This window comes from Bicyclus anynana, chromosome 8, assembly GCF_947172395.1.
Source record: "Bicyclus anynana chromosome 8, ilBicAnyn1.1, whole genome shotgun sequence".
Taxonomy (NCBI): domain Eukaryota; kingdom Metazoa; phylum Arthropoda; class Insecta; order Lepidoptera; family Nymphalidae; genus Bicyclus; species Bicyclus anynana.
Genome location: NC_069090.1, coordinates 13,991,844 through 14,008,379, shown reverse-complemented (window position 1 = coordinate 14,008,379; position 16,536 = coordinate 13,991,844). Strand labels below are relative to the sequence as shown.

The window sequence follows — 16,536 nt, the reverse complement described above, 5'->3', positions numbered from 1 at the left end:
TAATTTAAATATCGGTAGCATTAATCTGTCGAGACAGATTAGCCTCAAACATATTGATTTACGATCTATGGTCACCGTCATTACCAAGCAGGTTGTATTACGCTATCTATCGCGCTTGAAAATATCAGATGTCAATGCGTTGTTTTAAAAAAAAAACAAGTGGTTATGGATTTTAATGGCGTACTCCTATTTGCCCCCACGTATTGAATTCGGTATCGGTGACTACTTTAAAGCTTCCTGTTGTCGATGCTTATTATGATTTTCGATTCTGTTTTCGAGTATTTTCGGAGTAATGACCCTTGATGGTTTACCTTTATTGGATTGTTTGTTCACATTGACTTTCCGCCTTGGTTAAAGGAATTCATATAATATTTATCTAAATAGGTAGTAGTCTCACTTTTACTTAGATAGGTAACTAATAAAAATAATAATTAATCCTTATTTTAATTAGATACTTTTTGGAAGAGACTGTCATGATATAGGTTTAGCTATAGGTAACCTATTTTTTTGAGTAGAGCCCCTCTGGTTAAGTTGTGTGTTGCTTTTACTATTATTTAGTAAGGATCTAGTTCGATTCTTTAGCTAGCTTTTATTACTATTACTATTGCAAATATTTAATTTACTAAAATTTCAAAATCACGTTTGTTCTTCTTCCATAGACCAAATTGTTTTTAATTTCTTCTCTATTGGCGTAGTTATGTATAAACTGCCAGATTCATCTTTTTTTACGAAGCAGCACAAAAGTTAAACAGCAATATTTATAAATATAAAACTGTCACATGCTTAAGGTTATTTTCCACAGTAATAGTTTTGGGATGAAAAATTCCCGCATTTCCTTTTTTGTTTCTTGACAACATACATAAGTCATTAATTCATGCAAAAATCATGATCAATGGACAATTATTAAGAAATAAAAGGGAATCAAAAAAACGCACACATTTATAATATCAGTTAGGATAATCAATAATCAAAAAGTTGTCTTTACGACAGATGCAAAACGCAATATGATTAACTGTATGTCGACATGCGAATGCACACAACGATAATCGATATATCAATACGCAGACCTCAGTAATTATAGACCTGGTACTAGTCGAAACAGAAGTGTTTTAATTTTCAACGACCTTAAAAATTCATAACGTTATCATAATTGAAGTCTATTAGTAGGGTATTTTATCCCTTATACATACAATATTGTCCATATGTTATTGTCAGTAACGTTTCTTAAGTCGAAAAAGGAAATTACATTGTAGAAATCTTCGGGAAAGTCTTACGTGTTACGACTTACTTAAACATAGCAAAAGTGTGTGCTCTTCAGGCTCTAAGTTTCCTGCCTGCTACAATGTAAAAACAACACCATCAAGACAATAGACAAGACAGTCAAGTAGATAGGCATCTTATAAACAAGTACTTAATACAATTTTGAAAGCATCACTGCTTATCATCAGACATTAATGAAGAAGAATGAAAACAAGCAGATGAGGGGTAATCTTCACACAAGATTGACCTCGTGTTCAGAGGACCATCAAAGCGATACTTTCGTTGATACACCGCTCTGGGTCCGTCAACTTGATTCGAGAGAAATCTGTGAGTTCGAGACAGCCATAACTACCCTTCAGCTTGAAACACAGTGCTTCGTGGCAGAAATAGATGCTGAATATTATATAGAAGCAGTACTTGTCCAAAGAGAGACATCTAGAGAATAGTTAAATAAACATTATTATAGCCGCCAGTCGTATGACTGATTGTCAAGTTAGAGCTCAAAGAAAAGAAATATAAACAATTATAAAAACTGATAAAATGAGAATAATAAAAGAAGCTCTCATAAATAGCAATGTATGCAAACCATCCCACGTTTTTAAATTAAAATGCAAATAAAGCGATAGAAAATATCTGCAGCAAATTGCATGAACACTCAAATCTCCCTACTCCATAAGTAGTTATCGACTATCGACCCGAGATAGTATGAATAGGAAAGTACAGTCTAAGGGCAAGATTATCCGAGAATTGTCTTTACTCTAGTGCGCGACAGTACATACACATACTACACAGCTACATACGGCGCCGATTTGCAATCTGAGTTTCATTCGAACTGACTTTTTAATACTCGTAATTGGTAGTTCAATGATACCCCACTTAAGTAGACAGAAGTTTCATCTTTAAATTTGCGGTTAGTAATCAATTTATTTAATAAATTACTTACGATCGCCACAAATTATTTTCGTCATCAATTTCATTATTTTCATTTAATTTATGCTTATTTTGCTTGATTGATTGAATTTCCAAAATAAAGGTAGAAGTGTATTTTGGTTGTTGGACAGTTATAGATAATAACTATCTGACCACTATCCAATATATTTAGTTTCATTAGTTTTATTGAAAAAAGTAATTTTTTATGGCTATAGCGTAAGTAGTCTATTATAATCCAAGTCATTTAGTCTTAAATAGAGCACTGAAAACTGTAGCATGAAACTGTCTTGAACACATGAAACTTTACTTTAATAACATGAATTGTAAAAAAATATTTCAGAAATGGATAGTGTGTTAGGTTGGAACTCGAGTTGGAGTTGCAAGTTGGTCCGTGTGTAGAGGCTGTACAGCGGGCATCGGCACCTGTGTCGGCGTACATGAAAGCGGCATCTCTTTGTGGGCAGGCGCTGCCGGCAAATATTTATTTTAATTTAGTGCCCGCCCGATCACTCGTTAATCGCTAATGGATTTGCTCCCGCGTCCGCGCACCTCGGCCAACGTGGAACGATTGTTTAAATTTAGAATTCGCTTTCGATTAAAAACTTGATTGTCAACAATGTTTTTTTCATACGATTATGGCAATGCCAAAGGATTATGATCTAATGATACGGGCAGAACGAGTATTTTTTTCTCGGAGCTTTCAGAATGAGGCGCCTTGTTCTGTTACTGCTGTAATTATAATTTTAATTCGATCTTACTGTAGCTTCATCATCGCTTTATGTAATACCTTAGATAAATCAAGTAAGATGCTGCTAATGTTGTAATCTTCCGTTATAGAAATAACAAAAACAAATCCTGTTATGTTAATGTTATTTTTTTCAAATTATTCTGATACTTTTCTAACGGCTTTTATTCTTTTCGTGGTGATTAGCTCAGATTTTTTTAAAATCATTTTTATAACTATATCTACGAGTACGTACCTTGTTTAAATTTAGAATCGATTAAAGAACTTGATTTTAAATAACCTGTTTTTCTCTTTTAACCAATTGGCTATGGTTTTCAAAACGCAGATTATTAAGATACTGCACAGATAACTTAAAAAAAGGTTGATTGAATTTATCAAATTCTTAACGGCGATTACTACGAATGATTGATTGACTGTAATATTGTACTGGTAGTTTTAGGTAGAATGAATTAATGTTGATGCAATTTTATTTTATCAATGAATCTATTTATGAATCAAAAGCGTTTTATCAAAACTGACAGACGTTCTTATTATTATTATCATAGCTTAATTTTTCACTTAACTGTTGTACAATAAATAATGTTATCTTTAATAACAAATTATTTCTTTTCTGTTATTTTATTATATGGCCCCCATGGGTAAAAGCCTACTCCATCCTTTTCCATATTTGTCCATATGCATCTAGTTTCTGCCTGCTGTTTTTTATTATATCATCGACCTATCTCTTCTTCTGTCTTCTTACATTTATTTTGCCATTTAGTTTTGTGGTAAGTCCATCTCTTTCTTTATATCTTGACATGAACTGACAGACGTAAGTAGGTGTATGGTGAATGTTAATTTTGTGTACTTTTTTATTACATATCTAGTTTATTGTTATTGATGGTGTAAATGGTTGAGAGAGTAGGTATTCAATTGTCTGTCTATATATTACTTTTCGAGCCAGTACCTACCTTTTCAAGAATTTTATTTTGAAAATATATTTGAGCTTTCTCTTGTAACAAACATTTTGAAGGAGTTATTAAGGGCATATTTCTCCCTTCATATTTTTGCCTAATGCTATTTTGCTACAAGGACCATCTATTTGCAATTAGTAAAAGGTATTTTGTCATTCAAATAAAGCTTAAAGTTACTAATTTTTTTATTGTCATTGAAAGAGCAGAGTCAAGTGACTATGATTATCTTTACATACATTTAAAACGTAAAAATCTTTATCTTAAGGCTAATTAAAGTTAGGAGGATATAAAACTTAATTCATAATGTCTTTGATTGCTCATCTGGTGCTTAAACCATAAGCCGTATAAGCCTATTATTAGGTACCTATTATGTTTGTCGTTTTTTTTTTTACTTTTATACGATTGCTTGATTTGTTTTCGTAGATATAATTGTATGATCTTATAATTTAATTTTAAATCAGTTTTGTCTAAACTTGACTATTCAACTTTCATGTTAAGTTACATCCAGCAGCGAGCAGTAGATACCTACAAATAACCAGTGCTTACCTTTACTATTTTAAAATTATAAATCTCCGTGTCAAACGCTGTAGATCACCGGTTGTATCACTCACCAGCAGGTGTAGCAACCGGGCTCTATTAAAAAAAAACATCACCACAGACATTTCTTCGTGCCCCCATGTTTGTCAACGCTTTTTGTGGTAAAAAGGGCATTAGTGAACCCTTTTGTTTGCCCCCGACTAAGACGGTTTGCGTGTCAACAGGCCCTGTCAATATTGACACATCGGCGGCTCCTATGGCCGACGTAATCTGGTTTGAAAAACAACCATGGAGAAAAAACGCCATAAGCTTTTTATTTTACACGTCCTAAACGGAGTAGGTTAAGAGATCAACTTCCATGGGAAGCGTTAACGACGCATTTAATGCGTTTTATTTACCTTTGCGTACGCATCTACCTATCCACTCTGTTTTCTCGTTGGTTTATTTTTTTTTAAATTTATTCACAGCCCTGGACTCTAGCCTTTTGAGTATTTAATTTTCGTTACCAAATGCGGAAGGATACCAACTTAATAAATAGTTTTATGAGCATAGATATGTCTAAATGTGTGTCTTTTCCTTTTGACTCCTAAATCTACAACACAATTTTATTTTGAATACTTACTCGTCTATAAAAAATCAAAACTAGGCAATTTCGGTCGGTTAGTAGCACATAGTATTTTTATATAGTTTTTCCTTTTTTATTAGGTAGGTGCAATGTAATACCTAAGTAGGTAGGTATGGCTCCTTTATCTGGACATGACTAAAAATACCCGTAAGAGGTTCTTTTATTTTTTATATTTATCCAGGATAAAGAATTAAAGCCTTACGTAAAATTAGAGATACTAGGTATCTATGTATTTAATCGTACGTATATTACAATTAACATGTAAAATTGGCTTGGGTCAGGCCACAAAGATTTTGTCAACCAAGTTATCTATGGCTAGACTAGCTGTTAGCGGATGCACAAAGCACAGGAAACATCTTCGAGTGTACAGATTCAGAAATAGAATAGCAAACGAGTTGGCGTTGGGTTCGTATTACAACGCGGATGCTACGGCAGGCTGCATCCGACTCAGGGACGGAACAACGGAATAAAAGCGATATTTGAATTCAATCGATAAGCGCCCGGACTTTGCCGAAATCCCGTCTTTCCTTCCAACAAAATTCCGAACATTTGCAATAAAAAACTTCTATAGACTCGAATCACGTCTCGATGCCGTTCTGCGAATTAAAATCACAAAAAGCAAGAAAGAGACGGTCGCGCACTCCCCGGGAGGGAACGAGCGACATAATGTGCAACATCGCCGCATCCACGCCCCTATAGGTATAAAATTCAAAATAAGATTTCAAAGGAAGTAAAAGGAAAAACAAACAGTCGCAGTGGGTTTCTCTAGTTTGTTAGAGCGAGATAAGTGCAGTTCGTTCGGCTCCGCCTTTATTGGTTAGTTAATATGACTTATGGCGCGTATGTTTACCGCGCGAATTAGCCATTTGGCGCGAACGTTCGGGCGACGCCCGTCGGCAGCGGAGTGCAGACGCTACGCGTTCAGGATCTCAACTGCAATCGCAGTCGAACGAGCGGAAACACATTCATTACAACTATTTTTAAAATGAAACTCACGTTCGTCTCCTCGTAGTCTACAAAACGGCGTCTAAAATCCCAACAACGCCCTATATTAACCACAAAAAAGAGATATTAATTATCTCTCAATATACTTAGAAAATATTAATAAGATAGATATGACGATATAAGAAACTTCATACTCAACTGATGAGATATCGTAAAGTAAAAAGAGAGCGAACATTATCAAGTATGCATACAACTAACGCCATCTAGAGACGAATAGCTCAAGTATCAAGTTCTTTTTACATTGTAAGCATATTTATTTCATTACAAAAAACTGTTATGAAATCCGATACGTCTATTCATCGTTCGGATAATTGCGAAATATTATTTTTATTATTTCTTTTCTCACTTAATTAAAATTACATTGAATTTATATCAGTAGAAAAACATCGAAAGAGACCAATATATGTGTCTAGTCACGTATCTACTTGGCCATTGCTAGCTGTTTGTGAAGATATATTTTTGTTGCCTTCTATTTATCTTACAACAAAGATATCTTGCAACTTTGTCCATCTAGGTAGGTAGGTATATGAGTTTTTGCAAGTTTAATGTTTTACCTTTATGTATAGGTAGTTTACTTACATTGGCTAATTTTAAACGAGATATTGCACATTTACAGAGAGTTAAAGTATAAAAAATTGCATTCAATTATTTTAGCTTTGATAGGTACCTAGGTAGGTAATGCATGATGTACCTAGGTATAGTTGTTTGTTTGTAGTGACTCTACTAGCAGTTCGTAAGGCCTATAGAGAGAGAGAGGAGCCAAGAAAGTCATTAGTAACTCTTTTAAAATATTTTCTTATTTTTTCCTGATTAGTTTGTAGACAAAAGAACGACACCTTGGCACTACCAATTACCAACTCTTACTCGAATTTTGGCATACTGTTTAGATATAAAAAATATTTTATGCTACCTAGTTGACCAATGAATAGAAAAATTGGTACCTTGTCTTAATAAATCTTGTTATAATAGGTATCTTTTGAGTAAGTCTTTCTGGACCGGATTTGGGTGCTAGACCCAGAAAATAATTATCTCACAGGAGATGTTCACATGTGCACGCGCAAACTTTTCACGCACATACCTACTGGTGCACTCTTTTCACGCACATATTTTTTTTTTAAATAATATTTGCTAATTTTTTTTAAATATGACCAATATTTCCATTCACCTCCAACTAGTCGGAAAAGACTGTGCTAAACCTATTGGTACGACAATAGACCAACGGGGTGAGGATTGAACCACCACCCCTCGGTGATGAGTCCGACCGCTCTTACCGTTGAGCTATTGAGGCTTATTATACATGATATTAATTGATGAATTATATACATTCGAGTATTAGTCAGGTACGATAGGATGATAGGTATTAATCCGACACGACCTGAGTGATCAAGGGAACTATAGTTAGATGCGGTTACCTCAATTGGCTTGATGAGTCTAGACTAGACAATGTAGGTAGGTACCTAAGCATTTAGGTACAAGTAAGTACCTACCGCCGAAATAACATATACGAGTAGGTAAAATTATCCTACCCAGGACTATTTCAGAGACCAAAATATTTTATTAAAAATGCAGGGTAAGACAATTATGCACAAAATAAAATTATAGAAACAGCCTAAGGTCTAGGTGTTCAAATGCACTCGACGATAACAGTTGTCTTCCTATCCGAAATTCTGATTATCGAAATGGTTGGCAGCGGTATTGTATTGCTTTACTAATTCGAGTAGAACTAGAAAAACTCCATGACTATCCCAAAAATTTTAATTGCATATTTAACACGTACCTAATTCTCGACGTCGAGTGTTATGATGTTCTCGTCTCGAATCGAAAATTGTCGATATTTTGTACGCGCAATCCGTTAAACGTAACGTCTCTATTAAGTCGAACGTTCAACAATTATTTTATTATCTGTGTCCGTGTCGAAACGGAACCGAACCGACTGGCGCCATCTCTCGCTTGTTAGCTGAACCCGACACTGTAGGGCGGGCCGTAAACAATGTTATCGATTGTCGATAACTAAAATTATACCTATTGTAATTTTTTAACTAAATAAAGAAATCCCGTCGCCTTACGATTTTAACATGATTTTTTTATTAATTAATTAAATAGTTACCTAATATATTTTTACTTTGTTTTCGTTGCTTTACTCAATATGTTTATAAGTATCCTGTCTATTATAATTAAATAATATCGACGAATTAAAATAGACTTGGAAAACAGATTTTTGAATTCTTAGTTGAATTGATATTATTAGTATCATATCATAGTACTAGACTTAATCAATTCTAAAAGAAACCTATCCTTAATCCTAAGTGCATACAAATTTACACATCCATACAAGCCTGATTAAGTTCGGTCGTGCTCTTTTAAGTGAATCACTTTCAGTCTGTTATCACAAGTCGGACGGTTTAGTCGATTATTTTTAATCGACAAGTGAAATCATCGTGAGACCACCGTGCATCCCCATTTACATATTAATTTGTTGTCCAACCATAAAATAAAGAAATTGGACGGACGAATAAAATACTCGTAATTAAGGCAGACTCACGGTCCACTAGGGTTGTCGGTATTCCAATTTTAAAATCTTGAATGTATAAATGTGAATTAGTTATATCGGCTGTTTTAGAAAATGAAATATAATTTTTCGTTATATTTTATTATGTTACGTTATCATTTATATCTTAATAAATAGGCATTAAGTTAGGTATCTAGGAATAATTTTGATTATTTTGAATTCAGGTTGAGTTTAGGACTTTCAGATTGGCGGTAAATCAATTACATACAACATTATCAAATCCTTCTTAATTTTAAAGCTACTACTATTTCCATATTCTTTATATAATTTTTGATTTGAACACTGTTATTACCTATATAAGTAAGTACATTAAATACCAATTTATAAAATTTTATTTAAGCAGAGACTGTAAAAACAAGCTCAAAATATTTCTAATGTTTTTAAAATCGGTTTCATAATTCTTGAGATTATTTCATTAAGACGCGACAACCCTATCATCTATTTTAATGTTATCGTTCTTGAAATGGACTCGTCTTAGAGAACCGCTTCGTTAGCTTTAAAGCGCGTTTTGTTTTGTATCACTCGATAGCTTTTTACACGTAATATTTGTATCTATAAACTTAACCTTACCCGTATGAGATTTTCTAGCGCTACAAGCCGTCACCATCTTGGCTAAAAAACTTCTTGTACGATAAGTATGGTGTTGACTAGTTCCGATCATGGCGATCAATCAATTGCGCCAGTTAAGAAATGTCGATAAGCAGGTTAAACAGTCGATCCCAGTGATTATAATAATCATCTTTCTCATTAGCCTATTTTAATGTCCTACTGATGGGACAACGCCTTGTATACGAGTACATATTATGATTTGCTCTATACCTATGTGTTGTAAGAAAACACTATTTTCAAAAATCCATTTTACAAATATCAAGGAACCTTCCATGGAAGTTTCCATAGACGCCATTTCGGTCCTCAAAATAACGAAAGGCTCGTAAATATAATATTAAACTGACACATCGTTAGTCACATTCCTATGATTCCTTTATTTCTATAATTTAAAAATTATACAATGTAAAAAATACGAAGTGCATAACGATGCGAACGAACGAACGATGCAAAATTTAAGATTTTTCATGGCACTCCTGTCCTAATTTTATTACTCCTTATAATAATCAAATAATCAAAATCAAAGTAATGCTTATGATATAGAAAAGAATTAAGAAAAGTAGCTGATAGTAAAAATACAGTTTCTGAAAGAAATTCAATAATTCTTGAATTTTTCAGTGAGTATACTGAGTATGCCTTGCCCTCTGGAGAACCGAGTAGCGTCCGCGCGCTTATTCTTTTAATTGTTTTATGAAAAAAGCGACGCGAAACTCAATCTGGCACGTTAAATCCGAACGGAAGCCCGCCTCATCAAGCGATTTGATCAAATTAAAAGCAATTCCAACTAATCATACGCCGCGTTAGGGGAAGCAATTAGTCAATAAAAATCATTTGTTTCAATGCGCTGGGCTTTTGTCTCACGGTCGGTCAACTTCGAGAGCATAAGGGTCTATTGTTGCCAACTATTGAAGATCAACTGTCTACTTATTAATATGTCTGTGTATAATCTATCTCTTAATAATATTATAATTGTATAGATGGCTTCAATTTTAATTCATTATGATATTAAAAATAATTAAAATGGCACAGGTGTTTTAATAGTGACAGTTATATTTTTAGAATTTTACGCAACCTTTCTTTGTTTACAATGACATTATTATATTTCTAATATGAACTTTTTACCTAGAAATGTGTAGTTATTTCGAACTTAAAAACATTAAATAAATATTAAGGCAGAATAATTCCAAGTCACCGCATACCATTGAAAAATGTTAGCATTTAAAGTTCAATAATATTGCGGTAGGGTCTTACATCATCAGTAAAAAATAATTCTACTTATACGTAGTATAATCAGCTTTTATTTTTTCGAGAGATACTTAGATAAGTACGAGTACATGCAAGAATAATTATTTAAGTACCTTCGTAATGTAATCTTTACATTAAAACATTTCGCTTAACTAAAAGTTACTGATAAAAGATTTTATCTGAAATTTTATGTTTTTATTATTATCTGTGCAAGTTTTATTACAACTTTTATATAAGCGTTTCAACAATGTGGCCAGATCAACTTAATTAACAACTTAAAAGTAAGAACCTGAGCCATTATAAACTAAATGCTGCTGTCATTTACTCGTACACAACAGACAGCGTCCACAACACAATGGCAATATTAACATGTTTCAGTCGGCAACTCGGCACGCGGCTTTAATGAACTCTTGAAGGAGGGAATTACTTGAAATACCGGCCTACTAGAATTTAATAGAATTAATAGGAAAACCGGGCCCTTGAATATTGATTTACAAAGGGAACGCGCTGCGCACGGCTCCTTGCGAGGAATTTTAATGTTTATTTTGCATACAAACACATTATTTTTACAATACAAAAGCATTTATGTCGGCAGTAACAATGGATGTACACATCTAGATTACGGCTGCGTGGAATCTTAATTTAAATACTTAAATATCTCCGTGACTTAGCGCGTCTCTATAGTGTAAACGAGGCGGTAAATTCCGTTTTGTTCCTGCATGTAATACATTATTTATTATGAAAATAAATACACCGACTGCTGTTTCAATTGTGTCTAGTCTACCTATTATTAGTACCTAAGAGACTAACGTCAATTCTTTTGTAAGTAGTTATGTGAGTACTATTAAATTTTTTATCGATATCATTACTATTTATAAAAGATATACAGGTGCGTCACTATGCGCTATTTTATTGGCATAATTTTAAGTCTAAAGGTTTATTTGGCACAATTTTAAGTGGCTTTAAAAGTATCGATATGTTTTAAGTACCTATAAAAAATATCAGTCCATCTCTATAGAAGCATAGACAACTTTCGTTCTAATTTTAAAATTAAATCTAAATTATGGCGTATTTACAATCAGTTTCTTATTCAAAGAAAAGTTAACCCTTGTCTGTAATCTAAACTTATTTGTTGAAACAGTCAGTACAACAAAGATTTTATACTATCATATTATGATGTAAAATCGTTGATCTATCTACAAGAGTATTTTACCCATATTTTACGCGACAGAAAATATCATTGCAGTACATCTTTGCCGGTTGCCTAAAACTCTGTTTAGATCTAGATCAGACTTAGGCAGTTTTTTAATATATCTTCCATAAATTATTCTTAATTATAATAAATATGACTAATACCTTTTCATTCAAAAAAAGCGAAAAGTCGGTGTTATTGGTGGGTCCGACAGCGGGCGTAGGTACACAGAGGTTTTTAACTACAAATTGTACAAAATGCAATTTTTTTTTCGTCAATATTATACGTTTATCAGGGTAAGCATTTATTTTTGCACCTATGAAATGCACGCCACCGAATTTCAACGACCATGGATCCAACTACTCTCAGACCTTTTAAGCTTTAATAGACTTAAAATTATATTTTTTCCAACATTTTAATTTGTAGATTCTTTTCCGCCGCCTTCTAAAGCACTACCCACTACGTCGAAGAAGTTATAAATAAATCCCAACAAAGAGGTTATAAGTTTAGTTTTTTTTTTAGTTAGCGAGTTAAAGTTACTTAAGCGATTCAACCTATAACAGTGCACCCAATCATTACGTGCCCAAGGCCGAGGGAAAAGTAAAATGTCCCATAATTTACTAACCGCACGCCGGGTCACCACTGTCATTACTATAATGAAAAAGCCCGAATTTGTGACAACCCTAATTCTCTAACAGCTACCTACTTGACATGGTTTAAAAATAGAATGTAAGTTTTCCATTTTTGAGAAACGGTGTCTTTTGAAAGACGTTATTTTTTTAGTTTTTCGACATTCGAGAATAGTCTAATTTAATCAAACGCACTGAATACAAACCAACATTTAAGACTGGCTTGCATATTCACACAATAAGTAGAATTAATTGTTTTAAGTAAATATATAAATAAAATATAGGTAAGTAAAATTGTAAGTAAAAAGTAGCCGATTCGTCACAGCAGTATCCTTCCGAACCGCTGGTAGATTCTACAAATAGTCAAGACTGAGAAATTTTTCAAAAATACTTGCCAACTAAGCCAACTTGAAATATCTAAACGAATTTTGATTTTTAACTAGTTCCGTATAACTGAAATGTTTAACAAAACAGCTGTACCTATTATATTCGCTAGCCATTCTGAAGTATCAATTAGGGAAAAACAGCTGAGCTACATTTAATGTAGCGGGTACCTAACTAAGGATCGATTTCCCTTAACCACCACCTTCGTATCTGATCGCGATCTACTCATGTTTCATTAAAAGCGCCCACAATAATGACCCTTAACGACATAATATAGCATCTACAGACGTGCCAACTTCTAACTTCAATTAGGTTAGGCTTACTTACATTGAATGTTTCGTTGGGTATTTTTATGATGAGGTTTTATAGTAAGTAGATTTTTGTCTGATGACAAGCAACGGGCGTGGATAATTATCACCATCAAGATGACTAGCTCATTTATATCGATAAATGAGCCAGCCATGAGGTATGGTTAGATAAAACAAAAAAGCTATTCTATACCTAATAAGTAACTTGCTACCATCTAAAACTCCATCGCCACCATAAATCTGGAAATTTCAGTTTAGTGCTAACTTGTTCAATAAAGTTAAATAAACATTACCTATCAAACAAGCTCTACAACTCATATGTCATTTACTTTGCATCAAACAATTTTTCTTAATAAGCATCTACCCATTATCGAGTACACAAAATCTTGTTTACTACATTTGATTTACAATGATATCACTTAACTTACCATCCTTTGCTCTATAAACTAAAGACGAATGGACTGTTTCAGACGAATACCAGATTATTATAATTATTTTTTTGCAATTATCAAGATTTAACTTAAACTTAAAAGCTTGCTATTAGATTACAAGCTCCAACCTTATACTGTAGTAAGAACAGGTTGTGGACTTATCGGGACGTCTGTAGACGCTTTTACGACTAACTTATTCCCTCCGCAATACTTATACAGGGAGCTTGTATTATTGATGAGGTTAAAACAGAGGCAGCTCGGTGCCTTATTAGATAATGACCGCCTTGCCTTACTGAAAAAAAAACGTGTCATCGACAATTTGTAAATTGATTATGGCTCTACGCTATGTAGCGGCACTATTATTTCAATGAATTATGTACGATATTCTGATATTTTCCGAGAAAAATAAAATTGCGATTAATAACTTTGCTGTTTTCTTCGAAAACCTGATCCGATCCATCAATACTCATTCTACTTCTGCACTTCAATGGAAATCTGTGATCAATCCTCTTCTAGGAAAACGTCATACAAGTCCTCTTCTAAGAAAACGTCATATAAGGCAGTGTCTTTCGCTTGTCAAACTGAGCCAAGACCTGCTGGTCTATTCACTACTTTGGTCATTATTCTATCTATACCTACATTATCAACCTATTAAAATAAACATAAAATAAATTGACAAAATGTCATTTACCTACTCTGTAAGCACCGGATGACATTTTTACATAGAAACTTAATTACGTATAATATCAACTAGCATACGTCAATGATAATGAATTAACCTGCTGTAGTGTCACCGGTAACAATACCTTCAAAGGCAAACAAACCCATAGTCTTAACATTCGACCCAAGATATATCTCGTTAAGGTAAATATACCAATAGCCCCGACTGCAAAAAACGCTCTATCTTTCTTTCTATCTATGACAATGAAAGAGACGAGCGATATTCCGGGTCCGGACACTCATTCGTCACTTTATCTTCTCAGGATATATCATGGATTGTATTTTAGGCCTATCGAAATCCCCACTCAGCCAACTGGGCTTAGCAAAAAATGTTTCGATCAAGTTCCTAAGCTGTTTAAAGTGTGTCACGCAGACGATCCTGAACTCGATGCACAAGTACCAGCCGCGGTTCCACCTGGTGCGAGCCAACGACATCCTCAAGCTGCCCTACTCCACCTTCCGCACCTACGTGTTCAAGGAGACCGAGTTCATCGCCGTCACCGCCTACCAGAACGAGAAGGTAACGCAGCAGTTATACTAACTGAACTCCATGCACAAGTACCAGCCGCGGTTCCACCTGGTGCGAGCCAACGACATCCTCAAGCTGCCCTACTCCACCTTCCGCACCTACGTGTTCAACGAGACCGAGTTCATCGCCGTCACCGCCTACCAGAACGAGAAGGTAACGCAGCAGTTCTGTAGCAAGTTCGTTGATAACACTCCCATGATATGCGGGCGACAGGGGGAAAGACTGCGCGGGTGTGAAATCGTGCGTGCGGGGAAGTGACGTGCATCAGTCGTGGGTTTTTTATTCATCGCTACACGGTCCCCGGCCCGCGCGGAACATCGGAAGTGTTACAAACGAAGTTGCCATTGTTACGTAACGAATACCTAATAATTGTACTAGATGCACAAGTACCGGCCGCGTTTCTACCTGCTTCTTTCTTTCTTCTATAGGAGAAGGGTTATGGATCTTATACCCACCACGCTGCGCTTTAAGGCAATGTTAAATTCATTAACGACCACTATCAGATGTTATTTATAATGACTGGGACCGGTGGCTTAAAGTGCTCTCCGAGGTTCGGGGGTGTGACACCAACTTGCCAACTCCAGGCTGAAAATTTAAATTAAAAATTTCTTAGCAGAGAACCACTCAGATTCTTATATAGCCTCTGACCCAGGATTCAAACGAGGGATCACGGGATCCGAAGGACACTCGACCTGTCAAACTTACCTAAATCTTCGAATTATGGTTGTCAGTTATAGCGTTATGCTAAAATAATTCTAGGGTAACGGGGTAGAGTAGTCATAAAAATAGATAGGTATTTAATTTACACACAGCGAGCGATGGATCGATCTCTGTGTGATCGCCATCAGGTGGACTGACGACATTAAGCAAGTCGCAGGGATTCGCTGGATGCAGGTGGATCAGTATCGTGATGTTTGGAAGTCCCTGCAAAAGGCCTATGTCCTGCAGTGGACGTTCATCGGCTGATATGATGATAATGATGATGATTTAATTTAGCATATATCATGTCTTTTCAAAAATAGTTCTCGGGCTTTTTTATTGACTTCCTGGTAATATAACTAGCCTACCCTGATTACCCGACCCGAAGAACGACCATGATCATTAATCTCATAATGAGATCAGTCACCACCACTGATCTACCATTAGCTAAATGCCAAAGCCATTGATCGATTAGACATTAAGAGTTTTAAACGCAAACCTTGCTTTCAGATAACGCAGCTGAAAATCGACAACAACCCCTTCGCGAAAGGCTTCCGAGACACGGGGGCGGGGAAGCGGGAGAAGAAGTAAGTATCTAACCCTACTCCATCATACTCTACTCTTACTCTATTTCACCTACTTTCTAGAATAAAAAAGCCTTTTTTGCTGGAGTTTGGACAAATTTCTTACGTTAGAATTAATGAAACAAAACTTTACGCTTGGAAATACTTAGCTCGTGAAAAAAATCGATGGTTGAAAACTGTCTAAAGCTGAATTGTATTGGGTTTTGCTCAGAGTTTCATGTTTAGATTTTTACGCATAACCATATTTGTATCTCACAATTAAAGCAACCTTAGTGTAATTTCATAGAAAGGGGTTTTTTTTCATATTAATTTGTAGTTGGGGTACTTAACCTAGTAAGAATAATAACTACACCAATCTTCCATGAAACATTGCCTGGCTAACAAAATTGAAAACTATAAATAATATTTATTAGGCAGAATGTAAATTAAAAAGTCTATGTTCTTTTCATCATTCGTTATACAAACAAAAGATAAATCAAAAACCTAAACACCTAACTGCTCGGGTCACGAAATTAATTTGAACCGGTCCGGCCATAAAAAACCGCCTCTTGGTAGGTGGCAATCGCTAACACCCGCAAGGAGTAA

The 16,536-nt window shown here is 34.8% G+C and overlaps 1 protein-coding gene across 9 annotated transcripts in view; it reads left to right on the top strand.

Moving 5' to 3' along the window:
* LOC112048640 (T-box transcription factor TBX3) overlaps positions 1-16,536 on the top strand; it is a 160,882-nt gene that overhangs the window by 130,839 nt on the left and 13,507 nt on the right. For 5 of the 9 annotated variants that reach the window (XM_052882933.1, XM_052882931.1, XM_024086263.2 and 2 more), the window contains 2 exons: positions 14,501-14,659; positions 15,878-15,954. In XM_052882933.1, the coding sequence (XP_052738893.1) occupies positions 14,501-14,659; positions 15,878-15,954 (236 nt within the window). The remainder of the gene's footprint in view (positions 1-14,500; positions 14,660-15,877; positions 15,955-16,536) is intronic. The other 4 variants (XM_052882937.1, XM_052882935.1, XM_052882932.1 and 1 more) reach the window with 1 other exon arrangement.